This window comes from Amyelois transitella, chromosome 11 (assembly GCF_032362555.1).
Source record: "Amyelois transitella isolate CPQ chromosome 11, ilAmyTran1.1, whole genome shotgun sequence".
Classification (NCBI taxonomy): Eukaryota; Metazoa; Arthropoda; class Insecta; order Lepidoptera; family Pyralidae; genus Amyelois; species Amyelois transitella.
Window position 1 is genome coordinate 2,971,273 of NC_083514.1, and position 18,175 is coordinate 2,989,447.

General features: G+C 34.4%; 1 protein-coding gene across 2 annotated transcripts in view; it reads right to left on the bottom strand.

The window, feature by feature from the left end:
• Positions 1-18,175, bottom strand: part of LOC106135093 (cyclin-dependent kinase 14) — a 63,367-nt gene that overhangs the window by 36,158 nt on the left and 9,034 nt on the right. For both annotated transcript variants that reach the window (XM_013335286.2, XM_013335287.2), the window contains exon 2: positions 7,940-8,026. In XM_013335286.2, coding sequence (XP_013190740.1) covers positions 7,940-8,026 — 87 coding nt within the window. The remainder of the gene's footprint in view (positions 1-7,939; positions 8,027-18,175) is intronic.

Here is an 18,175-nt window from a genome sequence, read left to right on the forward strand (position 1 = left end):
CCTGTGTTATGAGATACTAACTCAAGGATACTGTATTTTATAATAAATACTTGTTCGTTTGTAATATCTTTATTGCATAGAAATTATATTATATAAATTATATCATACTTATATAGATAAACATCCAAGACCTAGGCCAATCAGCAAAAGGTCCTTTTTTCATCAAGCCCTATCCGGGATTCGAACCTGGTGTCACAGACAGTGCGTACTACCGCTGCGCCACAGAGGCCGTTAAATAAGAAGTTAAATGAATAGGAAGTTAATAATTAATTAAGCGACTGAATTAAAAATCAGAATAGACATTTGAAATTTTCCGTATTACAAATATCAAATCATTTAAACACGTGTAAAGTAACAAGCGTCTGAAGGAAACATATAAAGTTACAAATGCCAGGAATAGAAGCAATTAGATACCTATATCCAAGGAGTTAACAACGCATAACTTGTATCACGTTTATCCACGTACTGTGCAGTGTACGAGGCAAGTAGGACAAACTATTATCTATCGAGCGAGGAGAGGAAACCGACTATCAATCAAGCGGCAGATAATGCACGTTGAACCCGCGACGCTTCGGAAAATAGATTCCACGGTATCGAGGGACAAATTTGGACCAACTTAAAAATAAAGACGTACGTACTATACGTCTTGCTTTAGACAGGCAATGCAAATTACTAAGATAAGAAGACTTCATATCAATATCTACGTAAAATAAATACTAAACACCCCTGAAGGAAATGAAAAAATCGAAAATGAAGAAAGCCAGTAAATAATTTAGCCCGTAGGTTTCTAAACTTAAAATAGCTAGGCAAAGGCTACAAAGACTGTAAAGCTGACCAATTTCAATTAAAAAATTTCACAGCTTCCATCGAATAAATATCTACTGTGTCACTATCTCAGTCTTTATTGTTTTTAATTCTAATTTTAATTTTTAAGCGAAAACACAACTAACGTTTTCAGCACTTTGCGTTATTAAAAGATAAATCCCTCTCTAAATGACCTCATTATGCTTACGACCTCCGACGACAGCTTTCGTCCCTGAGGATTAAACGGATTTTTATTCACTAAATCTTCAATTTTAAACAGCTCGTTTTATATTTTTAGCGCTGATGCGTATTCAACAACATATAAACACAACAACACATGATCACGTCTATATCCCTTGCGGGGTAGACAGAGCCAACAGTCTTGAAAAGACTGAATGGCCACGTTCAGCTATTTGGCTCAATGATAGAACCGAGATTCAAATAGTGACAGGTTGCTAGCCCATCGCCTAAAAGAGGAATCCTAAGTTTATAAGCCTATCCCTTAGTCGCCTTTTACGACATCCATGGGAAAGAGATGGAGTGGTCCTATTCTTTTTTGTAATAGTGCCGGGAACCACACGGCACACAACATATAAAGTTTATTAAAATTTATATATAGGCTTTTAGAGGAAAGCTTTTTTTATTATTATGACCTAGTGACAATGTAAGTACCTACGCGATATCCCAAGAATGTAAATCAAAGAAACTGTATAATTCTTTAACTCCAAAAATTATGTCAACATTTAATAAAATAAAATATACCTACATACATACTATCAATAAGTTGCAACTTTGTTTTAAACAATATTATTTTCTTAATGATTCTCTAGGAAGTGACCATTGCACCCATTAAGTATCTATGTCGACTGTACTTGGCTATGATAAGTGGGCAAGAACCTATTATGGTGTAGGTCGGTCTAACGAGCGCTGATTCACGAATGAAGGTCGCTCCCACTACATTTCCGTTACGATTACTCATTGTTTATGAGTTTCCTATAAAACAATTAGTCGACGTGTGGTCGAAAACATTATGATTTTTGTTAGTAGTGCAAGTCAATAGCAACCTTTTAAGCTCATCTTGTCGTATTCTCAGTTGAAGTTATGTACATTAGTTTGAATACTAACCGATGCTCTTACGGTGAGGGAAAACATCGTGAGGAAACCTGCACATTCAGGCAATTAGATGTGTAACCATGGATCCAATACGGTTTAGGTTTACCTGCACAGGTTGCGGAGTTCAGATGGGATTCACCCACCCAATCTAGAACCCATGGTCAAAGGCATAGCCCGGGCTCCTCTCCAGAGTTGAGGATGCATCCGGGACCAGACGGAAGAAGGATCGTATTCTCAGTTGATAATAAACCGTTTGCTTCAAAGCGATGTACATATATGTAGTGCAACATCTATGAGCGCCTATTATAAGCGGGCGAAGTTACGAGGCGATTTGGTTTTTTTCATATTTTATATACCTATGTAAATATAATTTTTTAAGCGCCCGCGATTGTGGTCAACGAAACACTGTGATAACCATTAGCTTATTCGTTTGTGTTAATGTCTGTAGATATGGTTGTGGTATAAGTGACGCCCGCGCACCATGTATTGCGTAACAATCGTGATTCATGCTTTGTTCGTGTCCCATAATCGCACTGGGCATAAATATGCTGACAATCAATCAAACCAGTTTTCTGGGAAATCGACTAGATTTTTGTAAACAGTATTTTTGTAAAACCAAAGAATATCTTAAATGTATCAAATGTTCAACGCATACATTTGGTTTTATCTTTTGCTTCAACAGCGAATTCTAAGACAAATATAAATTATTTTCTATTCATTCAACAGCGAATAAACTATATTCGTCTTAATAATTTGCAGACTTCTGAGATTTACAGTTGACCAATCAAAGACACGATTGCTTTAATAGAGAACACGGGCAATATAGCTTCAGGGGTTTTTGATCTCTCGTTCTGGTACCCTTTGAGAGACCCGTTTCGACGAAGAATTAGAACGGGCTTAAAATAAACGTCTCGATTGAGGAAAATGTAGGTAGACATTAATTAACTCGAAACCAATAAAGCTTTAGGGTGAAATTTGGTTTTATTAACATTTTATAAATAACGCCTTAAGAATCAGAAGTATTTATTGGAAAATGTGGTAAAAATATAAGAAAAATTTGCTTTAATTTAATTTTACTCATAACATGTTTATGATACAATTTTTGCGATTCATTGATCAGAATAGTTTGAAACAAGAATATGCAATGCTACATTGTGTTTTCAATAACAGAACCGCTCCGATAAAGAGTTAAAGAACTTAGATACTTATGTTTATTTAAATGAAATAACACATGCATCTTCAACTTCTAAACCACATTAAAAAGAAACTTCTCACACAAATCCCTATAGTAAACAAAGTCGAGGTTAACTATAACGAACGAGTGTTAAGGGGCCAACGTTCACTCATGAAACAAACAGACGAACGAGCTTGAATCTATTTCAATGAATAGATCACTTCCTGTGGCGCGTCATAGCTCAATCGGTGGTAAACACGGCGAATGACTGATAAGGGTCAGGGCGGGGCCGAACACCGCACCGAGACCTGACCTAATCGATGAATCACAAAACCGATAGATATTTCAACGACTTTTAAAAAATTTATTTTTGTTGTGTTATTATTATAGAAAAAATTAATCCTAATCTTCATTGCGGGAAGCGAGAATGTCCAAACTAAACATGAAAATAACTTAAAGTGGGGAACAAATAAAGAAAGTTTACAATTCCGAGCAATTCATATATGTTCAAAGATAAAGTTAACTGTGCAATTGAAGAATTGCTAACCACTGGACTAGGGTCATGTTCTTACATAAATATTAAAATTGACAACCAATAGGTTGTTGACCTGAATATACCTATTGTAAGTAGATAAAATGTTACGAGTTGATCATTATTTCAGTATGCCTTTGGTATACATTTTCACATAAAAAAAACTGTATTCAAAAGACAACAGTTGAGCTTTTTATTTTCTATGCTTGGAATAGAGAACGAATGAGAAGGAAATGAACAATTGAACATTAAAAATTTAGCATTTGCCTGAAACAACACTGAACCTGCAGCATTGGCATGCACGATGCATTCAATTATGTTCGAACAATAGAACGTCAACTGTAACGAGAGATTCAAAACACAATAAAAGAAATTGTATAAATTATCTTGTTCTGTGTAAGTACCCTACGTCGTAAGATTTCAGAAGAATTTTATTTAACTTAACCTCACACTGAAATAATGTGTTTTATTGTAAATCTTCGATAAAAGTTCGTAACAACAAGAAAGCCACGTAATTCGCGACACATTTTGTCAATAATTCCCTGGTGTCATACCCACCATAGCTTACCAGAAAAGGTCTTTATAAGTATTGGATAAAAAGAAAAAGGTCAGATAAAAACATAACCGACTTACGTAATCCGTTAAGAGCAGTAAATCCTTCGGTTGAAGAGACACTCCACTTATCGTCAAGTAAACAAAGCGAGTATACATCGCTCACAGTGGCTTTTATAAGAAATTATTTCGAGCAGATTTTTAGGGTTCCGTTTAGAGCAACAGAGAGATCAAATATTTCGACAAGAACTTATTTGATTACATACAGATGGCTCTTACTATCATAAAATAAAGAAAGATTTTCTAATATGAATATGCCAAAAATTATACTTATGATAATAATATTTAATTGTATAGTAATAATTAAATCAGAAAAATATTAACTACGCTACTATTAACAAGCGCGTGAAGCCCGGGCAGAATTATGTAAATTATATGTCAAAATATAAAACTTAGAAAACAACTTTATAATTTTACAGTTTTCACGGAACCCTCGAGCAATTTAAATGTCACTTACTCGTTTATTTCGTTATCAGCCAGCACGGCTCTCATAACACTCATTTGTTTTGAGTACACGGGCTTGAATGAGGCACTTTCTCGTTACTATGATTTATTTGACGTTAAAGGTGTTTAATGGATACTCTCACGCAATCACAAGAACTAGGAGTGGTTTAATACTAAAATCTTTTCAAAATGTAAGAGGACTGCCTTATTGACTTACTCAAGATACACATATAAACAACGCACCTAAAGACTTGAATTTTGGTTAGATTATGAAGTTAGGTACTGCTGTACGGATGCACTAAGAGAGGATTTCCCGAAATGCAGGCGGAGCCGTGAGCGTACTCTAGTAATTCTATAGTCAGAAACTTGAGCACAGTCTCCAAGATCTTTGACATACTGCAATGAATTTGTATAGCTTCAAATACTGTAGTTGGTTTTGTGATTTACTAGTGGCATACGCTATCACTACTGTTTACTTTGTGGAGATAAAACTTCGTACGGTAATATTTACTGATATAAGCCTTCCGAGATATTATCTAAATGACAGCGATCTGCGTATTTAAAAACCGTAAGGCATGTGTAGAGATGATATTTACTCATGAAAAGTTTCCCATCACATGAGTTTACTATAGCTATTTTAAGAAACAAAAAGATAAGAAATTATAGCTCGCTTGAAATAAATTTATTGTACCTAAGTAGGTTTTTGATATGTGCTTTTTTCTAATGCTGTATTAACTATATATGCTATGCTGCTTTACCAACAATATAATAATGTAATACACTAACAAGTAACACTGAGGTGAATGAACTTAGTACATTCTATAAACAAACAAGACTTGTTCCGATTATTACGGTATCAAGTTGTAATTAAACATAAATGTTACTAATTGAAATGATTAACTCAAAGATGTTATATTAACATTTTAGTGGATGCTGCAATTGAGAACAAACAAGGATGAGACAGAGAGATTTAGTAAGAGATGAATATGTAGATCTTGTGCTTTTAATAGACTCCGGGCTATAAAACATAGAAGACCGTATTAATGAGAAAACACAATAGGAGAGGAAGATCAATGTTAAAATGGTCAACAAGTGCTTTGTTGCCATTACAAAAATCAAAATGGCAGCAACGATATCTCAAATCTCCAGCTATTACCAGCAAACGCCCCACTAAATAAAGTTGAGCACCACATTTGTATGATTAAAAGGCAAAGAAATAGGTTGTAAGGCGTCGGTTGTTCTCCTGACAAATCTCTCTGGGGCGCACTCATCAATCTTGGGAATGAGCGTAGTGGGCGATAATCTTAATGGCTGAGGAAATAAACACGTTTTGGAGGCATGTGCAAACGCACACATTGCAGATAAGCCGCTGAATCTTATCAATGTAACAAATATAAGGATTCAGGATTTTGTCGTCTGTCGTACTCGAAATATTTTATTATTATTTACACAATAACATTATTCGACAATAGGATGAATTGCATTTTATGATAATTTTGATCGATTAGTGCCACTAAATCACCGGTTTTTCTACCATAATAAAATGCATCAAACTGTAAATATACAGTAGTGAGTAGCCACATGACAGTAATAAGGCTTCTGTTACTGGCAAAGTTATCATGTTTCTGAAGACACGGACTTTATATGGTTACTGAAGGGTCTCGTTGAACTCTTTTTAGGTTCTTTTTATGCTTTGCGCATATTTCAAATGTTATTTTAATACATTTTTAATGATATTCATTATATATATTCTATAGGTAATGGGATTAGAGTTGTTATGTAAATTTTCCATCAAATCGAAAGACTGCGATGTCAACAAAAGGACTTTGTTGTAAGACTGTCCTCATTAGAATCACTGGCAAACAGGCATGTAACACTTTATATTTCTCTTCTAGCATCGCCTCTAGATCACATGACGGTCGCCCACTGGTGTTCCCCGTATTTACCTATAATTGGCGAGTCCCTCACTATAATGAGGCTATTTCGGTCTCTTGTGAACATCAACATGGTAATTTAGGAATCCGTATCGTAAGTACTACAACTATTTTCGAATGATTGTCTGTCTGGCCAGCCGTAATAAAAGTAAACGGGAATATTGTGAAGAATAAGGTGATCTTAAAATCTAAAAACGTTACTTAAACAGAAATACCTGTTATTTTATGAGAAAGAATAAGATTTAAAATCTGCAAAGTTTAATGAGCGAAGTTTTTCATGAACATCAAAAGAACATGTCATTGCGTAAAAAAAAAAACAATTTAGCTTACAGCAAAAACTTGTACAATAAGCAAAGACAAATGACCAGCATTTTATTTAAGCCAACAAGAGCCAAAATATTTACTCGAGAACACAATCATCATAGATTATACACTCGTGAATAAAATTGACACCCAATTTATCGACGGCAATATTGGTCCTGTCCTTAATAAGATTTATGATGTGACCGCTAACCATAGTCATGGGACCTGGTTTGTTTGTCCGCGTGTTTAACGACAATCTTCTAATAAGTGCTTTATCACCTTCGATAAATAATGGGACCGATTCGCACCGTGGCACGTTTACGAATTCTCAAATATTTATTATTCTTAAATCACACTTTGTTATTTTAACTATCAATAATTATTTCTTTATTCACAAAAAATTCTTATTATTATATAATATTATAATATTCTTTTTTGTAATAGTGCCGTGTGGTTCCCGGCACTATTACAAAAAAGAATAGGACCACTCCATCTCTTTCCCATGGATGTCGTAAAAGGCGACTAAGGGATATGCTTATAAACTTAGGATTCCTCTTTTAGGCGATGGGCTAGCAACCTGTCACTATTTGAATCTCGGTTCTATCATTAAGCCAAATAGCTGAACGTGGCCATTCAGTCTTTTCAAGACTGTTGGCTCTGTCTACCCCGCAAGGGATATAGACGTGACCATATGTATGTATGTATGTATGTTCACAAAAAAACCGTGAATATTTTTGTGAAACATACCTAGAGATGAAAATAAATGTCTGCAGGTTCAAATATATTTCCGCACTGGAAATTGAAGCAGGAACCCGGCGTGGCGGAAGATATTCTAGCTTTTTCTATTTCTTTCAACATTGTATGCCATTTTTTCAAAGGTTGGCTGGCATACAATACTTTTAGCATTAAATTCACCTATTATAATAAATATATATACATATTAAAAAAAGTGTATGTCTATATGTTGCAGCTAAATAAAAAATATTTTCATTCCAATTTTCATAATCATTTAAAAATACTTACATAGTCTACCGAAACTAAGGGAAAGGCGCTTTCGAAGCTTTTGCATTTTGCTCATGGCGCCTCCCCTTTTTTCTCTCATTGTCACGCCTGAAACAAAAAAGAAAATTTTATGAAAAACATGAAATAACAACATCGTGAAATAAAATGTATTATTATATTTTTCAGATTTCCGTCGCCATCTCAAGCTGCTGTCAAATGTCAAATATTGAATAAAAACATTGAGGAAATCCAAGTCTTACGGTATGATAGTCTTCATTAATTTATTAAGATTTCGCAAATTTTTCACGAGTTGAGTTTTAAATGAATCTTATAAAAAATCCATAAATGCAAAAAGTTATTAAGCTAAGGCATAAAAGCTATGCCGCATTACAAAACTAGTATGTAATATAACACACCCATCCATTATAACATTTTCATTAACGGTATAACAAATAATAATTACTAAGGTTACAATAACGCCCCGCGGGAAATAGCAAGTGTTTCCTGAAAAGAGTTATATGGGGTAGTCACGCCATGATCCCATTGTCGCGCAAACTTCAGTGCAATTTCGTTAAACTTCGGTAAACAAGAAAACTAGTATTGGTGTAAAAGACAAGTCTTATTCAATAGTACAACTACAGAGTGTATGAATGTAATAACACGTACACGCATGTTAGTTATGCAAGTTAATTTATAAAAACAATTCGACAAACAGACAAACGAGTGTTTAGGATCGTATATAAGTACTTCGAAACCAAATTCTCTATCAAATGCTGAATTTAGTACAAATATGTGTTAGGTTCCCCTGCAAAGGCTGCGGAGGTGAGACGGGAATCGCTTCGTGGAAAAACCTGACTGATTTACCCAGTCCAGAATCGTGAGAAAAGAGAGGTGAGAACATAAAAGGGACTTAAGCACGGAGGATGATGATAAATATAAATAAAAGGAAGATAAACAATAATCTTGTCTCATCTACGAAGTTTTTACAGACAATGAGTAGATACCAGGAACGATGACGGAACGAATAGAACGGCATTTATCCCCGGCCATGAATTGAAGTCCGTTTAGCTTCATGCTTTATTAACTAACAAGTGATCGCGTGCACCTCGATTTTAATTAGGCAGGTGATTAGACATGGTAACGCACTACGATGGTTAGATTATGATGAGAGGATATTAACACAGTTGTAGATAATGTTAATGAATAAGGATCCCTCACTGCGGGTAATTTGTTTAAAATAAACATCTATCACTTCTTTTATAGCATTATTATCCTATTAAATTAAAAATGAAATTATCCTTCCGAAAAATAAACTTGAGGTGATAACAATTTAAATTTCAGCTGTTTTCAGCAAGATAACATCAACCCACGACAGTCTTAATAAAAAAAGGATAACGAAAACCACCAAATGTAAGAATCAGAACAAACAAGAAAGGGACAGCAGGTCTATTAAAAGCTAAAAAAGTATAGTTCAAATTCGTAGGAAACGTAAATCATATAACATATACGGCGAAATTAACGTCCGAAAATCAGCTCATTCAAAATTCCGCATCAGTTGTGCTTGACGCGGTGTTTATTTTAAACGGTAGTGATACGCATCGTTGTTATGCCGGCCACGATCTCGTCACGGTGTCGGCATGCGAACACATGGTGTAGAGGAAGCGCTTGTGAATTTGCTGAGCGTTTACGAAACTGCTCCGCAGAATATAGAAGACCAACAGCAACAACAAATTAAACAGAACCGAAACCATGTTAGGACCTTTATATTACCGGTTTGGATTACGCCATCCTTAGTTACAATAGCTTCAGTGGTAAGGAGACTGTTAATAAAAAGTAAAAAAAAAAATAGTACCATAGTATTTAAGCAATGTACTAAAAATGCGTCCATACAATAGAAAAACTAAAAGCGGTCTGTATTTTAAAGGTGCTCCGTGAATAAAAAATGAACCAATTACGTCGAAGAAATACTCTCTCGTATTTCGAGAGATTTGGCTGCGGGCCCAACACATTCCAAGATCGGAGTCCACCGCAGCATGCCCCCTCACTAAGATAAGACTGCATCGAATTGCATCGCACTGGCCTAGAAAGTAAATTACTCCTTTTATGACACTCTATTGTTAAATTTATAGAAACTGCAAATTGCAGACTTTATGGACGAGTGGACATTTCCTGGATGTCGTAAAGTGGAAGCTATATTATGCTGCTGTATTTCACTGGAATGAACAAAAATAAATTCTCATGACAGGTGATCTGGGCTGAATGTAACTGCTGCTGAGTGTTTCCAACACACAACTTGAATACATCTTTTATTATTACGTTACAATTTCGAAACGCAATTAGGTTATAATCTGTTTATCTGACACACAATTCACAACCTTGACTGATGAACCAACTCCTAAAAATAATTCAGCAGCATTTATTATTTACATATCTTCGTGGTCGGATATTAAAAAACAAATGTGCATTTATTTATGCTTCGGTGATTTTAAATAAGTAGCGATTTTTCAAGAATCGTGAATCCTCATATATCTGACGATTTATTAGAATTATTGTCACGATTATTTAGCGATTATGGATTCCATTCAACTAAAAATGGCTAAATCCGCTATAAAAAGCAATTAAGTTAGAATCGTCTATGAATGTTTGTAGCTTGTCGAAATGTTATTAATACTGTGTTTACTCACGTGTGATAACATTTCACTCTATAACAAGCATCCACATAAGCATACAATCTGTCACACCAGGTGACATGTCTCATAGGAACAAGGATTAATATCCCATAACATGGATATTCGGCGCCACTAGACTAAGTCAACAACCCAAGAAACTGTTCAAACATGACCACCATAGACAAACACACACTATCTAATCTGACAAACGACAGGACCATATGTTATAGCGTTATATGTATACAGATCGATCACGTAACTAGAGAACTTCACATATTAATATTCGACGTTGATAAATTAACGTTACCATTATTAACGAGAATGTTGTTATCATGTCGTGGAGTAATTTAGATGTTGCTTGGTATCATGAGGAATTAAATTAAAATCCTTGGCTCATATAACATCTGAACAAATATTTGTACGCTCCGAAATATATTTCGTTTTCTGGATCTTTTCGATTTTCCTGACATATGAGCCATTATAATTTTATGGAACATCTTATAACGAGTAAAATTCGCCTACTTAAGTTGTTATCCGCTTTAATGATGCATACCGACACATTGCCGGCAAAGGTCGTTTATGAACAAATTTACGATTAATAAATCTACCGCAGGGTAAGTATAACATTATGCCGTAAGATCTCTCCAATAAAAAAATTGCATCGGAATAGGCTATTAGCTATTAGCCCTGCCTATCAAAACAATATAGTCTCTATTAAATTCTTACATAAGTATTAAATTCACAGCTTTTAAACTCAACTGTCGTCGTACCGAGAGGAAATAAATGTAAGGTCCATTGTTGAGCAGTAAGTTTAACTATAAAATCAACTCTCTTAGTGCGGCATTACGACAAAAATACAGTTTTTAATTTCAACTAGAAGTTAATCTCAACAAATAGCGCACAACAACAAAACGAAGATACTCTGCGCAAGGTTGAACTAGGGTTTACTACGAGTGCCGATTCCGATGTTAATGTTACAAAAGAAACAAAGATAGTAGAAAACAATGGTGCTCTGGAAGAAATAAACGTGTTACCAGAGCTACTCGCAAGTCTTACAGTTCCGCATACCGGGATTGTCCAATGAACTCGTTCAGGGCGCCCACGCTCTGCAGCGCCAGCCTTGCGATTGCGACAAACACCGGGACGACATATAAATAAATTTATCAACGCGAAACACCACAACGCTCTCAAAGAAAACAATTTGTCTTCTAGCCTCGCATTACAATAGGTTTTTACATGCTCTTTAAGAAAGATAAAAAATGTCAAACCAAACACAATCACTACATATTCTGATAAGAATTTTTTGAGCAAATGAAGGATCAACTTCAAAAAATGTGAAACACCTCAACTTTTTAAAGCAAAACGACAAAATATTTAGAAACTGCTTCTGTTTTTCTCTGTTTACCTTGTATTTAAAAATGCAACGAATGACGCATACTCTGCAGCGATGATAAATAGGCAAGAAAATCAAAGATGGATTACGTGATTATTATCTGTTTACATTAGTTTTGCTGACAAAGACTTACGTCAATTATTATTGATGTAATATGTTATAATAATAGAAATTAACTTGGTTTCAAATATTAACAGTCACAATCAACACATATTTCACTTAAATCCTCTAGTTTGATTCTAAAATATTTTTTTGACGAGGCGAAACAATTATTAAATTATACCAAATACCAACATTTGCTTCAAAATTCATCTCCACGCTCGACAAACATAAAACGTTTACGTTTACTTTTTCTCAATGTAAATAAAACAGAAATAAGACTTATTGGCGAAAGTAAAACACATATTTAAAGAAGGCAGCGATACCAAGCAACGTAGGTTTTATTTATTCAGGTATAAAAAATATAGATGTTACAACAATATTATGTCAATTTCGACACATTAAGCGCTAGCGGTAAAAACCATTTGCGACAGATCTTTTGACAACAAAAAGTGTGGGCGCATACAAGATAAACAGCCTACGCGCTGGCCCTGGAGTCAGCCAACCAATGTTTTTCATTTCTTTGGAAGGAAAACATAAATAAACTAATAGGGAACACCCACGTCACCTGGTGATATAAGGTATTGCGATTGGTTGACTATAACGGTTCAATAATGCTGTATGATTTACCATACTGTTATTGTAAAGAAGGTCAAGGTTTCAGTTGCATAGTGCGTCACATACTCACTGAGAATGTGACAACGATGCAATCAAAATTAGGTCAGACGGTTAAATTATGAGTACGTTAGTGATAATGTGATAAAATTCTATGTTTATTCATATAACGACAGGAATGTATGAGATTAAGTGGGGAAAAGGCGTTCTTGGAAAAAAATGAGACTATCTAAAAAGTTAAGAAAATGACACTGATGACAATTGAATTGTTTTATCCCTACGACCTTTAAAACTTTAAAGTAAAATTTGAAATATTGTCTATGTAACTACACCTGTACTATCAAAATACTAGTGTTTTTATACACTACCACAAATCTTATATTATACTTATAGGTATTGGTAAACAGACTAAAATCCGTTCGTTTCGTTGCGAACGGTCGATCGTGCGAAAGTCGCGGCGCGACCTTGCCGGTCAGAACGACCGCCGCGTGCCATTCCACCCAATGCACACGGTTGCATTGCATTACACCGCACTGCACCAATACCGAGTAGTTTCTTTTGAGCCAATGCTATTGTATTGTCTGCTCACACAGAATGAGATAAGCCTCTTGTAGCTTGTACAGATCATCTGCGTTTCTTAGTATACAGCTCAAATGTTGTGAAAGTTTAATCTTTTTTATATAAATTTAATTAAATAATTATGATACCATAGTCATATATTAAGTTATATAGTAAGTTTGCAAACTTTAAAAAAATATTAAATGTTAAAAATTAACAGTCACAAATAAAAAAAACTCAAATCTCTATCCTCCAAAATGATCTAAACACATCAACATGAAATGTAAAAATGCCACCATAATAATTTACAACGAATACTTTTCTCAACCAAAAACACAAGTTGTTACAAGCAGTATATCTTCAGTAAGGCTAAATCTAATCGAAATTTAATTTTGTGTGCATATAAAATTTTATATTGAAATTTAAATAGGCCATATCTCATCACCACATTAACATCAAAGAGCAAATAAGTGAGGTACGAGTTGTGTATCTATTCTCTAATTTAATAGTTCTACGTAATAAGTTTCACAGCAATATTATCTATTTTATGATAAATTCCAGGAAATACTTTTAATATTTAGGGTAAACTATAAACATTCTTATTAAAGAATCTTTGACATTTGAGTAAAGCAACATTACTTAAATATAAAGACTAAATAAGACATTTAATTCTAAGAAACATCAAGATGCAATTACATTAAATTAAATAGAGAATGATATTGCAAATCTGCAAATTAACGAGAACTGGCAAGACTTCCTATATTAAGGCGAGGTTAACAGTCGCATTTTCCATTTCATAGAGTCAGAAATAGATTTGTTTTATATAAAGGGGCCAAGTACCTAGCAAATGACAGTGGTAATAGTATCTCATAGTGAAGCTGATGACAGAACAAGCGCCACTGGGCTAATGCAAGCCACAAGCCGCAGCCGAGGGAAGGCTTGAACAAATGCCAAGAATCTTTCCCACTTATACGTTATAGAATTGAAAATGATAGTCAGTCTTGTACAGGGAATAACTGATGTCTTATTTGAGTTCACAATCGTATGAATAAGACTTCACAAATCCATACTCACACGTTATCCATACTATAAACATATTTATATCTTTGGTATAGAGAATTTCTGGAGAATTTCCACGAAATTTGAAGTCCCGGACAAATATCTAATAAAAAATAAAGAAAAAATGACAGTTTTGTAAATGCTCAAATTTGATTGTCCGATTGTAATAAACATTCTGTTAAAAAACCGTCCCAAAGATGTCCTCTTCACTTAAGATAGTCACGTGTGGTCATGTGCTCATACCTTCCAATTTTCGTCTGCTTTGTTATTGTAAATACCTACTCCTAAATAGCAAGGCCGAATACTATAATGCTGAGTGTGCCATCATATAATGTGTCAATAGAAATAAAGTACATTTCAACACAAAGAACCTAATCAAAACTAAAATAAATAATAAAGTAAATAAACAAAAATGATTGCTTAACACTACAATTAGAAGTCCAAACAGAACTGTTCGAATTCCTATTGATGATTCAAGAACACTACCATCATTTATTTATGAGAGCATGATTCACCTGAATCAATCAATGATTCTTAGTCAATTAGTAAGCGTATAATACTGAATCATCCGAACTGCTCACTAAAAACACACGACTAGTACTGACTAGGTAATACAAGTGCACTAGTACTGATTGTACCAATGTTTTGTGACTTTAGGTAAAGTGGTTACACCACACAATCGAAAAGTCAAAATGTTTGACATAAACCTCATACATTTAAACCAACTAATAACCAATCTAAATTAACAAATCGTCAAACAAGGCACAAATCGTCAAACAAGGCCACAGAGTAATTATTTATTAAGCATATCAATCGTCATGAATGTAATCTACTGTAATTATTAAATTACAAGACTATCTTAACAATATTTACAAAACCTTACTAACAACTACTTTTAAATAGAAATTCACGATGTCTTAGACAACAAGGATAGTTGTTATGGATATAGATATGAATAACAAATAACATTATGATAAAATTCTACAACATATCTTTTCACTAAACAACCTATTAATAACCCACTTAGTTACACCAATAACATTCGTAACATTAAATAATTTAACAAAAATATAAGAAGCAATTCACGAGACGAATTAAAGAAATCACTTTACCCCCTCACAGGTACGCCGACTGAATATTAATTACGTCTCCCAATTTTAATTTCTGACTGCTCTGCAGGTGTTCAGTTCTCCAATCTTTATTACATTATTCGGCTACTGTACAAGTAGAAACACGATACGAATTACAAAGAGGAAATACAAATTGTGAGACCTTCAAATGGTCAACGACATTTATTACCAGTTCAGCTAATAAAATCATGAAGAATAATAGGGGACGAATGAAGACAGAACAAAAATGCAAATGAAGTTGACACAAAGGCACTCATTGATGCAAGAGAACTGACTGCACCCGACTCGCGACCTCGAACCTGTGACCCTGCGTACAATACCAACAATTGTAATGTAAATGCGGATTTAGCCCGCTGTGCCAGTCATACTGTGGTACCGTTTGTTGTCTATTGAAATATATACAGTGGAGTGCGACACTGATAGATAGAAGAACTGATTATCAACTACGGAATATTTTAGATAACTAAAAAGATTTACTTATTTAAACTTAATTGTACAAAATTCAAATATATAACACAATTGGAGGACCTAATGCTAGAAGCATTATCTACCAGTCAACCATTGGGACTTTTTTGAACAATATAAATCATTTTAAAGTAGTACAAACGAATTGGTTGAGATAAAACGGGGCGCACGAGAAAGCAGAAAGCGCAACAACACGCGTTATAAACTATCTAGAGATAAGTAATTATTGCGCGAATGATTATAATTAAAAGTGTATTATTTCAATTTTGTTTGCTTTTAGTGGCGTACTTTCCCCGCTTTGTCCTAATTGAAGGAACACAAGAATTGACTAGCAAACATTAATACAGACAACAATAATAAGAGTTAACAACATACAAATATTGATACTGATGATAATTAACTTTCCATATAGATGTGGAGTGAACTAGATAACAATAGCAAATACCAAACAGTTCCAAGAAGTAATAAGTGTATGTATGCAAGTAGTACAATAGTTGCCATAACTTGAAAGCCGGCTGCGAGCTAAGCGAGGTGTGGCCGATTCGCCGTGGCCAGCCAACCGTTTCGTTCTACCTATGTGTGCATCAGAGTTATGAGATTTAGAAAAATAAAATCTACTCCAAGACTACTAGTTGAGTAGTTGTATTAATGTAAATCGATCACACTGACAGAACAATAATTTCTACTAGAAATTTGTCTATGCAACAATATTGCTCAAACAATTTATCAACTCTATTTGATATTGCATTGTTACAATATTATAACCGTAGCTGATATTTGTTATCACCCTGGCTCCCGCTCGTGTCCTCAACTCGTCTCGCCACTCTGACCCGGTGTCAGGTTAACACTAAGCTGACCTTCGGGGCCGCATTAATGCAGAGGATCCTAACCCATAATGATTCATGGGAAAATATCCTGTTCACGGAATTAACCACCATAAATAATAAGAGCATCATCTTTATAAAAAAATTATTTTGTTTCAAGACTCTCTCAATATGTCAGAACACAACGGAACGCCTCGCAGGTATTAAATCGATTGGACGTACTCGTTAGTATATTTCTTCATGTTTATGCCCTTGATATCATGTATCTCATTGCTCATTGTTCGAATGGAACAATTCTTCAGAACGTAAGTGTTAAGTTCTATATTATTCCTAGCTAGCGATTCGCAATCATTGAACTCATTTCTTTTAGTAACTGCACTCAACATTGCAAACTATCCATACAAAATCTTAATAATTTTCTCTTTCGTCTGTCAAATCACAACCTCATACTTCTTTATATAAATCATTCGAGATAGTAAGTGCCACCTACCAGTCTTTGAAGATTAACAGTAAAACTAATGGTCTTGAGAAAATTCCAATTGGCCACTTCACTACAAACCTCATGTTTTGCTTATCGAGTAAAATATGTGTAAATCTAACGGTACACAGGCAGCGTCTCAACAACTTTTTGCCGTCTGGGAAATGACATATAATTGCTCAAACAACTTCCTAGTGCCGCGAACGCATGTCATGGCTAATGTGCTACACAGGTAGCCATTAAGGTCTACCAAGGCCTGTATACCTCGTCCACTTTAATTGATTGTGATTTCATCGACTAACCATTACGTAAGGTCAAATCTAAATTTATATTAGCAAAGCGTTGTCTTAATGCAATGTAATAAGACAACATATCTTTGCATAATGATAATTCGATTAAATTAATTTCTTTAGACAATTCTAATGATAAATGTGTTATCATTATCTGAATACTCATAAAAGTATAACTGACAGGAACTTTTGACGATCTTATTGCGTAAAAAGGAAAACTTGTGATATAATTTATGTCAAATGTTGGGATGCATCTTTAGGATAAAATGGTGGCTAAAATGAATCTTAATGTTAACATTAATAATAAAAAAAATTATACGTAAGGAAGACGCTGCAAAAGAAAGTGTTTATGAATTTGGCGAGAAGTTTGAAATGAATGGTCGTTGTTCGCGAAAAAAGAAAGTAAACTTTCACAGCAGCCGCATCTCGGTAATAAATATCGGAGCATAAATTCATATTCATATAATTACTAATTTCCATTACTGAACAATACTCGAAACAAAATTGAAATTTGAAGTGATCCTTCATTTAAATTGTAAAGCGGCTGGATTTCCTCATTTTTTAAATAAAATTGTGATTGTGGCAACAAACTTATTATATGTATGTTCTGCATGAAGCGACAGTAATATTTATGTTCCTCAAACGATTCAAGTAGGAGTCAGACGGGCAACCTGATG